Raw genomic sequence first — 16,149 nt, forward strand, 5'->3', positions numbered from 1 at the left:
GAAGGAAGGAAGGAAGGAAGGAAGGAAGGAAGGAAGGGAGGGAGGAGGGAAGGGAGGGAGGAGGGAGGGAGGGAAAGAAGGAAAGAAAGAAAGAAAGAAAGAAAGAAGAAAGAAAGTAAGAAAAAGAAAGAAAGAAAGACAAAAGATTTCCTACTTTTGGAGACTCCTGAATCCCTTGGCCCCTGCAGCACTTCCCCTCTCCTTCCTCCATGACCATGCCTTCTGAGTCGACACTGTGCTGTTCTGCATACAGCCAGCTCCTTAGATGATGCATGCGGTTCTCCAACATCCAAGACCCTCTTCTATTTTAGCTTTATCAGGTCTCCCTGGGAAAGCTCATTCACCCCTTAGCATCAAGTCTTAATTATATGCTGATACTTTCAAAGACTAATCTCCGCTTGCAACCAATTTATCATGTTTCATATCAGTATTTCTACTTGCTTAGTGAATAATAGGATTAGAAAGATTTTGGTTAAAGGATATAAAATTTCAGTTAGACAGGAGCACACAGTACAAGAGATCTACTGTAAAACATGTAACTATAGTTAATAACAATATATTGTATACTTGAAAATTGTGAAGAGTAGATTTTAAATGTTCTTATCACAAAAAAGATGTGTGTGAGTTAATGGATATGTTAATTAGCTTAATTAGCTTGATTTAGCCATTCCACAATGTATGCATATATCAAAATATTGGCCCGGCTCAGTGGCTCATGCTTGTAATCCCAGCACTTTGGGGGGCCGAGGCAGAAGGATCACTTGAGCCCAGGAGTTTGAAATCAACCTGGGCAACCAAGTAAGACCCTGTCCCTATAAAAAATTTAAAAATTGCTCTTTCGGCCGGGCGCGGTGGCTCACGCCTGTAATCCCAGCACTTTGGGAGGCCGAGGCGGGCAGATCACGAAGTCAGGAGATCGAGACCACGGTGAAACCCCGTCTCTACTAAAAATAGAAAAAAATTAGCTGGGCGTGGTGGCGGGCGTCTGTAGTCCCAGCTACTCGGAGAGGCTGAGGCAGGAGAATGGCGTGAACCCGGGAGGCGGAGCTTGCAGTGAGCCGAGATCGCGCCACTGCACTCCAGCCTGGGCGACAGAGCAAGACTCCGTCTCGAAAAAAAAAAAAAAAAAAATTGCTCTTTCTCAGTGACCGGGTCCTAGGCTTAGGCGCAGACAGGAAGCGGAGCCAACATGCCAGTGGCCTGGAGCTGGGTTTGTCGCAAAACTTATGTGACCCCGCGGAGATCCTTCGAGAAATCTCGTCTCGACCAAGAGCTGAAGCTGATTGGCGAGTATGGGCTCCGGAACAAAAGTGAGGTCTGGAGGGTCAAATTTACCCTGGCCGAGATCCGCAAGGCCGCCCGGGAGCTGCTGACGCTTGATGAGAAGGACCCATGGCGTCTGTTAGAAGGCAATGCCCTGCTGCGGCGGCTGGTCCGCACTGGGGTGCTGGATGAGGGCGAAATGAAGCTGGATTACATCCTGGGCCTGAAGATAGAGGATTTCTTAGAGAGAAGCCTACAGACCCAGGTCTTCAAGCTGGGCTTGGCCAAGTCCATCCACCACGCTCGCGTGCTGATCCGCCAGCGCCATATCAGGGTCCGCAAGCAGGTGGTGAACATCCCGTCCTTCATTGTCCGCCTGGATTCCCAGAAGCACATCGACTTCTCTCTGTGCTCTCCCTATGGGGGTGGCCGCCGGGCCGCGTGAAGAGGAAGAATGCCAAGAAGGGCCAGGGTTGGGCTGGGGCTGGAGACGATGAGGAGGAGGATTAAGCCCACCTGTCCCTCCTGGGCTGCTGGATTGTCTAGTTTTCCTGCCAAATAAACAGGATCAGCGCTTTAAAAAAAAAAAAAAAAAAAAAGTGCTGGGATTACAGGCTTGAGCCACCGCGCCCGGCCAAAAAAAAAAAATTTAAAAATTAGCCAACCGTTGGCTGGGTGCAGTGGCTCACGCCTGTAATCCCAGCACTTTGTGAGGCCAAGGCGGGCAGATCACGAGGTCAGGAGATCGAGACCATCCTGGCTAACATGGTGAAATCCCATCTCGACTAAAAATACAAAAACTTAGCCGGGCATGGTGGCGGGCACCTGTAGTCCCAGCTACTTGGGAGGCTGAGGCAGGAGAATGGTGTGAACCTGGGAGGCGGAGCTTGCAGTGAACCGAGATTGGGCCAGAGCACTCCAGCCTGGGTGACAGAGCGAGACTCCATCTCAAAAAAAAAAAAAAAAATTAGCCAAGCGTGGTGGTAGCCACCTGTAGCCCCACATACTCAGGAGGCTGAGGCGGGAGGATTGCTTGAGCCCAGGAGTTTAAGGCTGCAGTGAGCCGTGTTTGTGCCACTGGATGCAAACCTGAGTGACAAAGCAAGGTCCTGTCTCCAAAAAAAAAAAAAAAAAAAACAGGGTACTGTTATGACAAGATATTTTTTAGCCAAATTTAGCACTGGGAGGTTGTATACCAAATGTAGTGACACTAATGTTAGTAAGCTCTGACAACCCACTACCATTGGACCAGCCAAGAAGCCAGATTTGATGTTGGGCATCAACAAACATCTATGACAACGTTCCTCTTCCTGCACCCCTGTTCTTGTTTAATGGTAATATCTTCAATTTAATCACCTGAGGCAATCCTTGTCAGATCCCCTACATCAAATCAGCCACCAAATCTCAAGATTCTAATCTATTTCTCCTCTCTGTCCCCAGTGACAGGTTGCCACACACTGTCTTACAAGTTCACAATGACCCTCCAACCCTTAACATGTTTGCCTGCCCTGCCGACTTTGGAATTGGCCATATGACATGTTTTGAGCAAAGGGATATGAGTGGACATGGATTTTGTCCTTTTTTTTTTTTTTTTGAGACACAGTCTCTCTCTGTTGCCCAGGTTGGAGTGCAGTGGCGCGATCTTGGTTCACTGCAAGCTCCGCCTCCCGGGTTCACGCCATTCTCCTGCCTCAGCCTCCCGAGTAGCTGGGACTACAGGCGCCGGCCACCACGCCTGGCTAATTTTTTGTATTTTCAGTAGAGACGGGGTTTCACCATGTTAGCCAGGATGGTTTTGATCTCCCGACCTCATGATCTGCCCGCCTTGGCCTCCCAAAGTGCTGAGATTACAGGCATGAGCCACCGCGCCCGGCCTTGTCCCTTTTTTTTTTTTTTTAGGCAGAGTCTCACTCTGTTGCCTAAGCTGGAGTGCAGTGGCGCGATCTTGGCTCACTGCAACCTCCACCTCCTGGGTTCAAGCAATTCTTGTGCCTCAGCCTCCCGAGTAGCTGGGATTACAGGTGTGCACCGCTGTGTCTAGCTAATCTTTGTATTTTGAGTAGAAATGGAGTTTCGACATGTTGGCCAGGCTGGTCTTGAACTCCTGACCTCAGGTGATCCGCCTGCCTCAGCCTCCCAAAGTGCTGGATTACAGGCATGAGCCACCACGCCCGGCCTTTTGTTTTTGTTTTTGTTTTTAAGAGAAGGGGTGTCACCATGTTGCGCAGGCTGGTCTGGAACTCCTGGGCTCAAGTGATCCTCCCCCCTTGGTCTCCCAAAGTGCTGGGATTACAGATATGAACCACTGTACCCAGCCTGAACTTTGAAACATTTGAGCAGAGCTTGAAATGCAATTGTGTAGCTTGGCTGGGGTACTTTTGGTTAGTCCTCTTCTGTGAGAACAATGTGCCCCAGATAGTGGCTATTGTTTAGCATGGGTTCCAGAATAAGAAGATGTGTGCTGATCGGGCACGGTGTCTCACCCTGTAATGAGACACCTTCACTTAATGGCAGGCACCTTCATCCACACTACTCTCTCCGCCTGAGGCTCTGCCCTTTACTTGTCTGTCACTACTTGTCCTTCAAGATTTACCCAGGCCGGGCACAGTGGTTCATGCCTGTAATGCCAGCACTTTGGGAGGCCGAGGCAGGTTGATCACCTGAGGTCAGGAGTTCGAGACCAGCCTGGCCAACATGGTGAAACCCTGTCTCTACTAAAAAAATGCAAAAACAAACAAACAAACAAAAAATTGGCCGGGCGCGGTGGCTCATACCTGTAATCCCAGCACTTTGGGAGGCCAAGACAAGTGGATCACCTGAGTTCAAAAGTTCAAGACCAGCCTGGCCAATTTGGTGAAACCCACTCTCTACTAAAAATACAAAAAAAAAAAAAAATTAGCTGGGCATGGTGGCACGTGCCTGTAATCCCACCTACTCGGGAGGCTGAGGCAGGAGAATCGCTTGAACCCGGGAGGCGGAGATTGCTGTGAGCCGAGATTGCGCCACTGCACTCCAGCCTGCGTGATGGAGAGAGACTAGGTCTCAAAAATAAATAAATAAATAAAAATTAGCCAGGCATGGTGATGCATGCCTGTAATCCCAGCTACTTGGGAAGCTGAGGCAAGAGAATCGCTTGAACCTGGGAGGTGGAGGTTGCAGTGAGCAGAGATTGTGCCACTGCACTCCAGCCTGGGCGACAGAGCCAGACTCTTGTCTCAAAAAAAAATAAATAAATAAAAATAAGATTTACCTCCAGCCACATCTTGTATTAAGGAATCTTCTCCCCAAGTCGGATTAGATCTCCTCTCCCTGCTCTGTGCTCCTACAGCTCCTGGTGCCCACCTACCCCTCTCTTAGCATAAAGGTCACTAACATCACCATTCCTGGCCCTGAAGTTCCATGAAGACACAGACAGGGTTGGGTTTGTCTCTAGGTTCCCTAGAGTTGGTGGTCTCTCACTGCAGCCCCACCTCCTGGGCTCAAGAGATCCTCCACCTCAGTCTCTCAAGTAGCTGGGACCACAGGTGCACACTACCACGACCGGCTAATTTTTGTATTTTTGGTAGAGATGGGGTTTCTTGGTGTTGCCCAGACTGGTCTCAAACACCTGAGCTCAAGCAATCCACCCACCTTGGCCTCCCAAAGTGCTGGGATTACAGGGACGAGCCACCATTCCCGGCCTCAGTGAAGTTTCTTTTTTTTTTTTGAGATGGAGTCTTGCTCTGTCGCCCAGGCTGGAGTGCAGTGGCGCAATCTCAGCTCACTGCAAGCTCCGCCTCCCGAGTTCACGCCATTCTCCTGCCTCAGCCTCTCCGAGTAGCTGGGACTACAGGCGACCGCCACCACCCCCGGCTAATTTTTTTGTATTTTTAATAGAGACGGAGTTTCACCGTGGTCTCGATCTCCTGGCCTCGTGATCCGCCCGCCTCGGCCTCTCAAAATGCTGGGATTACAAGCGTGGGCCACCGCGCCCGGCTAGTGAAGTTTCTTAACCTCCTTCAACTTTTAATCTGTAAACTCTCATTATGGCAGTACCTACTTCCCTGGTTGCTGAGAAGACTGAGCGATGGAATCGCACCAAGTGCTGGAGAGGTGCTGCCCCCCCATAGGAAATTCTTTTTTTTTTTTTTGAGACAGAGTCTCTCTCTGTTACCCAGGCTGGAGTGCCATGGTGCGATCTCAGTTCACTGCAACCTCTGCCTCCCGGGTTCAAGTGACTCTCGAACCTCAGCCTCCCGAGTAGCTGGGATTACAGGTGCCTGCCACCATGCCCGGCTAATTTTTTTTGTATTTTTAGCAGAGACGGGGTTTCACCATGTTGGCCAGGCTGGTCTCGAACTCCTGACCTCAAGACATCTGCCTGCCTCAGCCTCCCAAGGAAATTCTTACAAAATATTAGCTTTTATTATTATAATGATCCTCCATTTCCTTCACTCAGTCATCCAATCACCATGTCTGTAGATTCTAAGTTCTCAGGGTCTATTGAATCCGTCCCGTCCTTTCTGTCCCCCACCACCACCTCCTTAATCCAGCCTCCTGTCTCCTCTTGTCTGATGACTACAGAAGCTTCCTAACCCATCTTCTTCTTTTCTTTTCTTTTTTTCTTTTTCCTTTCTTTTTTTTTTTTTTTTTTTTTTTGAGACGGAATCTTGCTCTGTCACCCAGGCTGGGGTGTAGTGGCTCAATCTCGGCTCACCGCAACCTCTGCCTCCTTGGGTTCAAGTGATTCTCCTGCCTCAGCCTCCCGAGTAGCTGAGATTACAGGCACACACCACCACGCCCAGCTAATTTTTTTGTATTTGTAGTAGAGATGGGATTTCACCATGTTGGCCAGGCTGGTCTCGAACTCCTGACCTCAGGTGATCCGCCCACCTTGGCCTCCCAAAGTGTTGGGATTACAGGCATGAGCCACCGCACCCGGCGTAACCTATCTTCTTGACTCCACTCTTTCCCTTTTCAATCCTTTCTCCACATTTCTGGCATGGCTTTTTCTGAAAACCAATTTGACTCATGTAGGCTTCCGGTTGAGCTGAACTTCTTTCAGTTCCTCAAATTGACAGAGCTTTGCCCTCCTCCACAAATGCTGTTTTCTCTGCTGGGGCCTCCTGTTCCTTAAGCCAACTCCATGGACTGGCTCCCTCTTCTTTCTGCCCCCCTTGTAAATTTCAGACTGCCTGCCCACCTCCAAGACTGCTGTGTGTCCCTGCTGTGTGTCACCCTCCTCCAAAGTGCCTTGGTGTTGGTATGCCCCGTCACGGCGCTCATCACACATCCCTGCAGCGCTGAGTTCAGGGAGTGTCTCCCAGCACCAGACTGGCAGCTCCCTAAGGCAAGGTTTCTGTTTCGTTCACCACTGTACCTCTAGAATTTAGTACAGGCCTGACATGTTAAAATCACCCAACTTACTTTTATTTTATTTTATTTCGAGACGGAGTCTCACACTCTGTCGCCCAGAGACAGGGTTTCCTCATGTTGGCCAGGCTGGCTCGAACTCCTAATCTTAGGTGATCCACCCACCCCGGCCTCCCAAAGTGCTGGGATTACAGGCTTGAGCCACTGTGCCTGGCTGTTTGACTTACTTTTCATAGGGAATACATGCATATCATAGAAAATCTGAAAGGTGCAAATTGATGTACGGTAAAAAAAAATATATATATATATCTCTTTTCACCCTGATTCCCCAATCACCCACTGACTATAGCTCTATACCTTTTTAATTAATTAATTAATTAATTTTTTTGAGACGGTGTTTCTCTCTTGTTGCCCAGGCTGGAGTGCAATGGAGCAATCTTGGCTGTCTGCAAGCTCCACCTCACGGGTTCAAGTGATTTTTCTGCCTCAGCCTCTGAAGTAGCTGGGATTACAGGCACCCGCCACCACGCCCAGCTAATTTTTTTGTATTTTTAGTAGAGACGGGGTTTCATCATGTTGGCCAGGCTGGTCTCGAACTCCTGACCTCAGGTGATCTGCCCACCTCAGCCTCCCAAAGTCCTGGGATTACAGGCGTAAGCCACCACGCCCGGCCTTCTCCAAGATATTCTATGTGAAAACAAGCATATATGCATATACACTCTGGAGATTATCGTATATTTTACACATATTCTGCACCTGATTACTTTCTTACTTAATATTGTGTCTTGGAAAATATGCATTTTCAGTGTATATAAAATGGATTTTTAAAACTCAGTATACTGTACCTTTGTAAAGATGTATCATAAATTGTTTAATCAGTCCTCATCACTGGGCATTTAAGTTCTTTATTTAAGTTCAAATAAATAATAAATTACCACTCTGTCACACAGGCTGGAGTGCAGTGGTGCAGTCACGGCTCACTGCAGCTTCAACCTACTGGGCTCAAGCAATCCTCCCTCCTCAGCCTCCTGAGAAGCTGGAACTACAGATGCGTGCCATCACACCTAGCTAATTTTTTGGGGGGGGCGGGTTTTTTTGGTTTTTCTTTTGTTTGTTTTTGGTAGAGACAAGGTTTCGTCAGGTTGTCCAGGCTGGGTTTTTTAGTATTTTTTGTTTGTTTGTTTGTTTGCTTTTTTGTTTTTTGAGATGGGGGTCTCATTCTGTCACCCAGGCTGGAATGCAGTGTCATGATGAGGACTCACTACAGCCTCTATCTCCTGGGCTCAATTGATCTTTCTGCCTCAGCCTCTAAGTAGCTGAGACTACAGGCACACACCACCATGTCTGGCTAATTTCTGTATTTTTTTTTTTTTTTGTAGAGATGAGGTTTCATCCTGTTGCCTTGGCTGCTCTCCAACTCATGAACCCAAGAGATCCACCCACCTTGGCCTCTCAAAGTGCTGGGATTACAGACCTGAGCCACCTCGCCTGGTCAAGTTCTTTTCAATATTTTGCTATTATAAACAATGTTACCCTGAATATCCTTGAACGTGTCATTTCACACACAAGTGAGTATATCCATAGGACAAATTCTGAATAGTAAAATGGTTGAGTGAAACTGTACACACACTTTTTTTTTTGTTTTGAGACAGTCTCGCTCTGTTGCCCAGGCTGGAGGGCAGTGGCACAATCTTGGCTCACTGCAATCTCCGTCTCCCAGGTTCAAGTGGTTCTCATGCCTCAGCCTCACAAGTAGCAAGTGCCACTATGCTTGGCTAATTTTTTTTTTTTTTCACTCTTGTGGCCCAGGCTGGAATGCAATGGTGCGATCTTGGCTCACTGCAACCTCCGCCTCCCAGGTTCAAGCAATTCTCCTGCCTCAGCCTCCTTAGTAGCTGGGACTACAGGTGCCCACCAACATACCTGGCTAATGTTTGTATTTTTAGTAGAGATGGGGTTTCTCCATGTTGGTCAGGCTGGTCTCAAACTCCCGACCTCAGGTGATCCACCTGCCTCGGCCTCCCAAAGTGCTGAGATTACAGACATGAGCCACTGCACCCAGCCTAATTTTTGTATTTTTAATAGAGACAGGGTTTCACCATATTGGCCAAGCTGGTCTTGAACTCCTGGCCTCAAGTGATCCACCAGCCTCAGCCTCCCAAAGTGCTGAGATTGTAGGCCCGGCCCACACACTTTTTTTTTTTTTGAGACAGAGTCTTGTTCTGTCACCCAGGCTGGAGTGCAGTGGTGGGATCTCAACTCAGTGCAACTTCTGCCTCCTGGGTTCAAGCCATTCTTCTGCCTCAGCCTCTCGAGTAGCTGGGACTACAGGCGTACGCCACCATGCCTGGCTAATTTTTGTGTTTTTAGTAGAGATGGAGTTTCACCATATTGGCCAGGCTGGTCTTGAACTCCTGACCTCGTGATCCACCTGCCTTGGCCTCCCAAAGTGCTGGGATTACAGGCCCAGCCTCACACAATTTTAATAGTGTGTTAGATATGCCAGACTGCTTTCCACTGAAGTTCACCAATTTATACTGTGATCCATACATTCTTCACATGACTGTCAACATGGTATTATTAAACCCTTTGGTTTTTGGCCTATCTCATAGTGACAAAAAGAATATCATTGTGGTTTTGTCATATCTCTTTTTATAGTTGAAGTTGAACATCTTATCATATACTTAAGATCCATTTGCAAACTTTTTTTTTTTTTTGAGACAGAGTCTCACTGTCACCCAGGCTGGAGTGCAGTGGCACAATCTTGGCTCACTGCAGGCTCCACCCCTCGGGGTTCACGCCATTCTCCTGCCTCAGCCTCCCGAGTAGCTGGGACTACAGGCGCCCGCCACCTCACCCGGCTAATTTTTTGTATTTTTAGTAGAGATGGGGTTTCACTGTGTTAGCCAGGATGGTCTCAATCTCCTGACCTCGTGATCCGCCCGCCTCGGCCTCCCAAAGTGCTAGATTACAGGCGTGAGCCACCGCGCCTGGCCCCATTTGCAAACTTAAAGGGCAAATAACAAAGTGAGAAATTACAAATCATATCAATGAGACAAAGACAAACAAGAAATTGAAAAAAAACTTGAACTGGAATGTTACAAAAGAAGAAATCCAAATGGGCAATAAAGGAACTACCAATTAAAAATTAGAATCAGCCAGGCAGGGTGGCTCACGCCTGTAATCCCAGCACTTTGGGAGACCGAGGTGGGCAGATCATCTGAGGTTGGGAGTTCAAGACCAGCCTGGCCAAAGTGGCGAAACCTTGTCTCTAGTAAAAATACAAAAATTAGCCAGTGTTGTGGCATACGCCTGTAATCCCAGCTACTTGGGAAGCTGAGGCACCAGAATCACTTGAACCCAGGAGGCAGATGTTGCAGTGAGCTGATATGGCGCCATTGCACTCCAGTCTGGGCAACAGAGTGAGACACTGTCCCCAAAACAAAACAAAACTAAACTAAACTAAACTAAAATCACAATAAAGCACCATTGCATGCTCATCTGAGTGTTTAAAATTAAGAAGTCTGTGAAAACCAAATATTGCCAGTGAAGTGGAGCAGTGGGAACTCTCACACACTGGGGCAGGAGTATAAATTGGTAAACTGTACAGACAAGTGGTTTAGCATTATTTAGAAAAACTGAAGATATACACACCCTTTATCCCAGCAATTCCACTCCTAGTATACATACTCCTTGACGAAACCTTCCCTATGTGTTCCAGGAGTCTTATAAATTATTGTTTAGAGCAGAAGTGTTTCTAATAGAACAAAAATGGAAAACCTAGCTGGGCTTGGTGGCATGTACCTGTGGTCCCAGCTACTCAGGAAGCTGAGGTGGGAGGACCACTTGAGCCCAGGAGTTCGAGGCTACAGTGAGCTATGATCTCATCACTGCATTCCAGCCTGAGCAACAACAGTGAGACCCTGTCTCTAAAAATAAGAAAGTGGGGGGACCTCAAATGTTTGTTCATAGTAAAGTGGAAAACTAAATTCTAGTTTATTAATACAGTGGAAATCACACAGCAATAAAATGAACAAATCACAGCTTTACACATCAATGTGGCTGGATTGCCAAAAGGAAAGGGAATAATGGTGACGGGAGTCAGTGTAGTGGTTACATCTTCAGGGAAGCAAAGGGTATATGGGAAGGCCACACAGTTGGGAGCTGGTCTGCTAAGATGGGCTATATTTTATTTCATGGCCTGGGTAATGATTACACAAATGTTGGCTTTATCTTTTAATTGTACTTATTGGCCGGGCACGGTGGCTCATGCCTGTAATCCCAACACTTTGGTAGGCCGAGGCGGGCGGATCACGAGGTCAGGAGATCGAGACCATCCTGGCTAACATAGTGAAACCCCGTCTCTACTAAAAATACAAAAAAATTAGCCAGGCGTGGTGGCAGGCGCCTGTAGTCCCAGCTATTCGGGAAGCTGAGGCAGGAGAATGGCGTGAACCCGGGAGGCGGAGCTTGCAGTGAGCCGACATTGCACCACTGCACTCCAGCCTGGGCGACAGAGCCAGACTCCGTCTCAAAAAAATAATAATAATAAAACTAATAAATAAATAAATAAATTGTACTTATTATATTTCATATATGCTCTATGTGTATGATTGTCAGGGTTTGAATGTGTATGTTCCTCCAAAAATCATGTTGAAATTGGCCGGGCGCGGTGGCTCACGCCTGTAATCCCAGCACTTTCGGAGGCCGAGGCGGGCGGATCACGAGGTCAGGAGATCGAGACCATCCTGGCTAACACGGTGAAACCCCGTCTCTACTAAAAATACAAAAAAAATTAGCCGGGCGAGGTGGCGGGCGCCTGTAGTCCCAGCTACTCGGGAGGCTGAGGCAGGAGAATGGCGTGAACCCCAGGGGGCAGAGCCTGCAGTGAGCCGAGATTGCACCACTGCACTCCAGCCTGGGCGACGGCGAGACTCCGTCTCAAAAAAAAAAAAAAAAAAATCATGTTGAAATCTAGTCACCAAGGTGATGATATTAGGAGGTGGGGCTCTGGGAGGTGGTCAGGTTGATTAGGTCATGAGGGCAGAGCCTCTGCCTTTTTTTTTTTTTTTTAAAGTGTGCACTTCTATTCAACTTGGTCTCAAGTCAGTGTACAGGTAAGCCCTGGCTGCCTCCACCCACTCCCAGGGAGACCAAAAGCCTTCATACATCTCAAGTTAGGGGACAAAAAAGGCGGGGCATGAAGGCTGATCATTCAAAATAAAACAAAATAAAAAAAATTAAGGCGAAGATTTAAAAAATTTTGCATTACATAATTTACATGAAAGCAATGCTGTCACCTCCCCTGTGTGGACTAGAGAAAGGACCAGGCCATTCTCCTTAGAGAGAAGTGGGGTGGCTTTTAGGAGCTTTGTTAGGGGCTTCCTGTAACAATGCATCTCATGATATTTGGAATGACTATTAAAAAAAGAACAGTGTACAATCAAAGTCCTCGGCCACACTGTAGAACTTTGAGGGATGCTCGCTCCAACCAACTGCTGTCACCTTCACTGTTCCAGTTTTTAAATCCTGAGTCAAGCCAAAAAAAGCCCAAAACAAAACCACAACAACAAAAATAAAGCCATGCCAATCTTATCTTGTTTTCTGCGCGTTAGGTTTTGTCAAGAAAGTGTGTAATGCAACTAAGTCACAGTCCACCTAGAAGCATTCGTGGATGATGGAGGGGCCGGACTGGTCATACTTCTGCTCGCTGATCCACATCTGCTGGAAGGTAGACAGAGAGGCCAGGATGGAGCTGCTGATCCACACGGAGTACTTGCATTCGGGAGGAGCAATGATCTTGATCTTCATCATGCTGGGCGCTAGGGCGGTGATCTTCTTCTGCATCCTGTTGGTGATGCCAGGGTACATGGTGGTGCCGCCAGACAGCACTGTGTTGGTGTACAGGTTTTTGCAGATGTCCACGTCACACTTCATGATGTAGTTGAAGGTAGTTTTCTGGAAGAGCACCTCGGGGCAGTGGAACCGCTCGTTGCCGATGGTGATGACCTGGCCATCGGGCAGCTTGTAGCTCTTCTCCAGGGAGGAGCTGGAGGCCGCCATGGCCATCTCCTGCTCAAAGTCCAGGGCGATGAAGCACAGCTTCTTCTTGATGTCACGCACGATTTCCTGCTCGGCCGAGGTGTGAAGCTCTAGCCGTGCTCAGTGAGGATCTTCATGAGGTAGTCAGTCAGGTCCCAGCCAGCCAGGTCCAGAGGCAGGATGGCGTGGGGGAGGGCATATCCCTTGTACATGGGCGGTACGGACAGAGGCATACAGGGACAGCACGGCCTGGATGGCCACATACATGGCTGGGGTGTTGAAGGTCTCAAACATGATCTGGGTCATCTTCTTGTGCTTGGCTTTGGGGTTCAGTGGGGCCTCGGTCAGCAGCGCAGAGTGCTCCTCGGGAGCCACACGCAGCTTGTTGTAGAAGATGTGGTGCCAGATCTTCTCCATGTCGTCCCAGGTGGTGATTATGCCATGCTCGATGGGATACTTCAGGGTCAGGATGCCTCTCTTGCTCTGGGCCTCGTTGCCCACATAGGAATCCTTCTGACCCACACCCACCATCATGACCTGGTGCCTGGTGCACCCCATGATGGAAGGGAAGACGGCCCAGGGGACATCGTCACCCGCGAAGCTGGCCTTGCACATGCCAGAGCCGTTGTCAACAACAAGCGCAGCAATATCATCATCCATGGTGAGCTGGCTGGGGGTGTGGACAGGCAGCCAAGCCTCGAGGGTGAGGCTCTGTGCTTGCGGAGCGGACGCGGTCTCCTTTTTTTTTTGAGACAGAGTTTACTCTGTTGCCCACACTGGAGTGCAGGGCTCCCTGCAGCCTCAACCTCCTGGGTTCAAGCGATCCTCAAGCTCCCTGGGACCACATATACACGCCACCATGCCCAGCCGGGTATGGTGGTTCACGCCTATAATCCCAGCACTTTTGGAGGCTGAGGCAGGTGGATCGCTTTCAGCTCAGGAGTTCAAGACAAGCCTGGCCAACACAGCAAATCCCAGCACTTTGGGAGGCCGAGGCAGGCTGATTGCTTTGAGCTCAAGAGTTAAGACAAGCCTGGCCGGGCGCAGTGGCTCACGCTTGTAATCCCAGCACTTTGGGAGGCCGAGGCGGGAGGATCACGAGGTCAGGAGATCGAGACCATGGTGAAACCCCGTCTCTACTAAAAATACAAAAAAATTAGCCGGGCGTGGTGGGGGGTGCCTGTAGTCCCAGCTACTCGGGAGGCTGAGGCAGGAGAATGGTGTGAACCTGGGAGGCAGAGCTTGCAGTGAGCCAAGATTGCGCCACTGTACTCCAGCCTGGGTGACAGAGCCAGACTCCGTCTCAAAAAAAAAAAAAAAAGACAAACCTGGCCAACATGGCAAAACCTCGTTTCAACAGAAAATACAAAAATTAGCTAGGTGTTTGTGGCTCGAGCCTGTAGACGCAGCTACATGGGAGGCTGAGGTTAAAGAATTGCTTGAACCCGGGAGGCAGAGGTTGCAGTGAGCTATAATCATGCCACTGCACTCAAGCCTGGGTGACAGAGTGAGACCCTGTCTCAAAAAAAAAAAAAAAAAGAGGTGGGGTGGGTGGAAGTTCAACTTTGTTGCCCAGGCTGGTCTCGAACTCCTAGGCTCAAGCATCCCAAAGTGCTGGGATTACAGGTGTAAGCCACTGCGCTGGGGCCTTATCTCACAATTTATTTATTTATTTATTTATTTATTTTCGAGATGGAGTCTTGCTCTGTTGCCCAGGCTGGAGTGCGATGGTGCAATCTCCGCTCACTGCAAGCTCCGCCTCCCGGATTCACGCCATTCTCCTGCCTCAGCCTCCCGAGTAGCTGGGACTACAGGTGCCCGCCACCACGCCCAGCTAATTTTTTGTATTTTTAGTAGAGACAGGGTTTCACTGTGTTAGCCAGGATGGTCTTGATCTCCTGACCTCGTGATACGCCTGCCTCGGCCTCCCAAAGTGCTGGGATGACAGGCGTGAGCCACCGCGCCCGGCCCTTATCTCACAATTTCTGTGGGTCAGGAGTCCAGGCATAACTTAGCCAGGTCCTCTGCCCAGGGTCTTCCAGGGCTGCAATCAAGGTATGGACTGGGCTACATTGTCATCCGGAGGCTCCAATGGGGAAGAATCTGCTTCCAAGCTCATGCAGATTGTTGGCAGAATTCATTTCCCTGTGGCTGTGTGGCTGAGGGCCCTGGCTTTTTATTGTTGGCAGGAGGCCTCTGGCAGATTCTAGAGGCCACCCAGAGTTCCTTGCCATGTGGGCTTCCTCAACATGTGGGTTATTTCATCAAGCCAGCAAGGAGAATCTACTGATTCAATCTGCTAACACAGAGTCTTATATAACATGATATAATCTGGAAGTGACAGCCCACCACCTTTGCCATATTCATTAGAAGTGGGTCATAGGTTCTGCCCACATGCAAAGTGAGGGGATCACACAAGGATGTGGACACTAGGAGGTGGGAATTATTAGGATTCTACTTAGGGTTAGTCAGCTGCAACTGCTTATTGTTTTGGAAGGTGTTGCCTATTTTTTTGCCTTTTTTTTCTTATCAATTTACAAGACCTCTATAGATTAAATAAACACACTCTTTGTTTGCCACATAAGGTGCCGCTTCAATACTTTTTTTTTTGTTTTTGAGACAAAGTCTCACTCTGTTGTCCAGTCTGGTGTGCAGTGGTGCAATCATGGCTCATTGCAGCCTCGACCTCCTGGGCTCAAGCAATCCTCCCACCTCAGCCTCCTGAGTAGCTGGGACTACAAGCACCACCACACTTGGCTAATTATTTTTATTTTTAGTAGAGATAGGGTCTCACTATGTTGCCCAGGCTGGTCTCAAACTCCCAGGCTCATGCAATCCTCCTGCCTCAGCCTCCCAAAGTGCTGGCTTTACAGGTGTGAGCCACCGTGCCTGGCCTCAATACATTTTTGATAAATAAATAAATCACTTAATGAATATCTCTACTGGTTTTTCTACACATTTGGCAGCAGCAACAATGATTTCATCAGCCTTAAGTATCAAGAGTCTGTTTCTCTTACCAAGAAAGCTGAGCTAGGTCAAAGCACAGAATTTAACTGAGGTTCAAGAATTTAAACCGAGGTACTGATATGGATTTGATTTGAAATTGCATTTACTTTGATTTATGCAAAATGAATCAAAGTAGTACAAAAGATCAACCTGCAGTGAGGCTGCAAGGAGGAAGACAAGGCAGGCATTCCTCTTGTGTCTCATGGAGATGCACCTGAAGCCCTGCGGTCTCGGCACCCCATATGGAATATGATATTTGTCAGGTTGGAGGAGCATGGAACGGTGAAGGCTTGCTGTCTTTTTTTTTCTTTTTATGAGACTGGGGTCTCACTATGTCATCTAGGCTATAGTGCAGTGGCACAATCACAGCTCATTGCAGCCTTGAACTCCTGGGCTCTAGCTGGGACTACAGGTATGCAAGCGCCACCAAGCCTGGCTAATTTTCTAATTTTTTGTAGAGATGAGGTCCCGCTGTGTTGCCCAGAC

General features: G+C 48.5%; 1 protein-coding gene and 1 pseudogene across 1 annotated transcript; one reads left to right on the forward strand and one right to left on the reverse strand.

Annotated features, from left to right (window-relative positions):
* The first annotated feature begins 1,180 nt into the window (after positions 1-1,180).
* Positions 1,181-1,779, forward strand: LOC116458541 (small ribosomal subunit protein uS4-like). The gene has a single exon (XM_032138280.2). It carries the CDS (start codon positions 1,190-1,192, stop codon positions 1,706-1,708), a length of 519 nt encoding a protein of 172 aa, XP_031994171.1. The 5' UTR covers positions 1,181-1,189; the 3' UTR covers positions 1,709-1,779.
* A 10,494-nt stretch (positions 1,780-12,273) lies between these two features.
* LOC116458540 (actin, cytoplasmic 1-like) lies at positions 12,274-13,408 on the reverse strand (annotated as a pseudogene).
* Positions 13,409-16,149: the final 2,741 nt, after the last annotated feature.

This window comes from Hylobates moloch, unplaced genomic scaffold, assembly GCF_009828535.3.
Source record: "Hylobates moloch isolate HMO894 unplaced genomic scaffold, HMol_V3 SCAFFOLD_19, whole genome shotgun sequence".
NCBI classification, from domain to species: Eukaryota; Metazoa; Chordata; class Mammalia; order Primates; family Hylobatidae; genus Hylobates; species Hylobates moloch.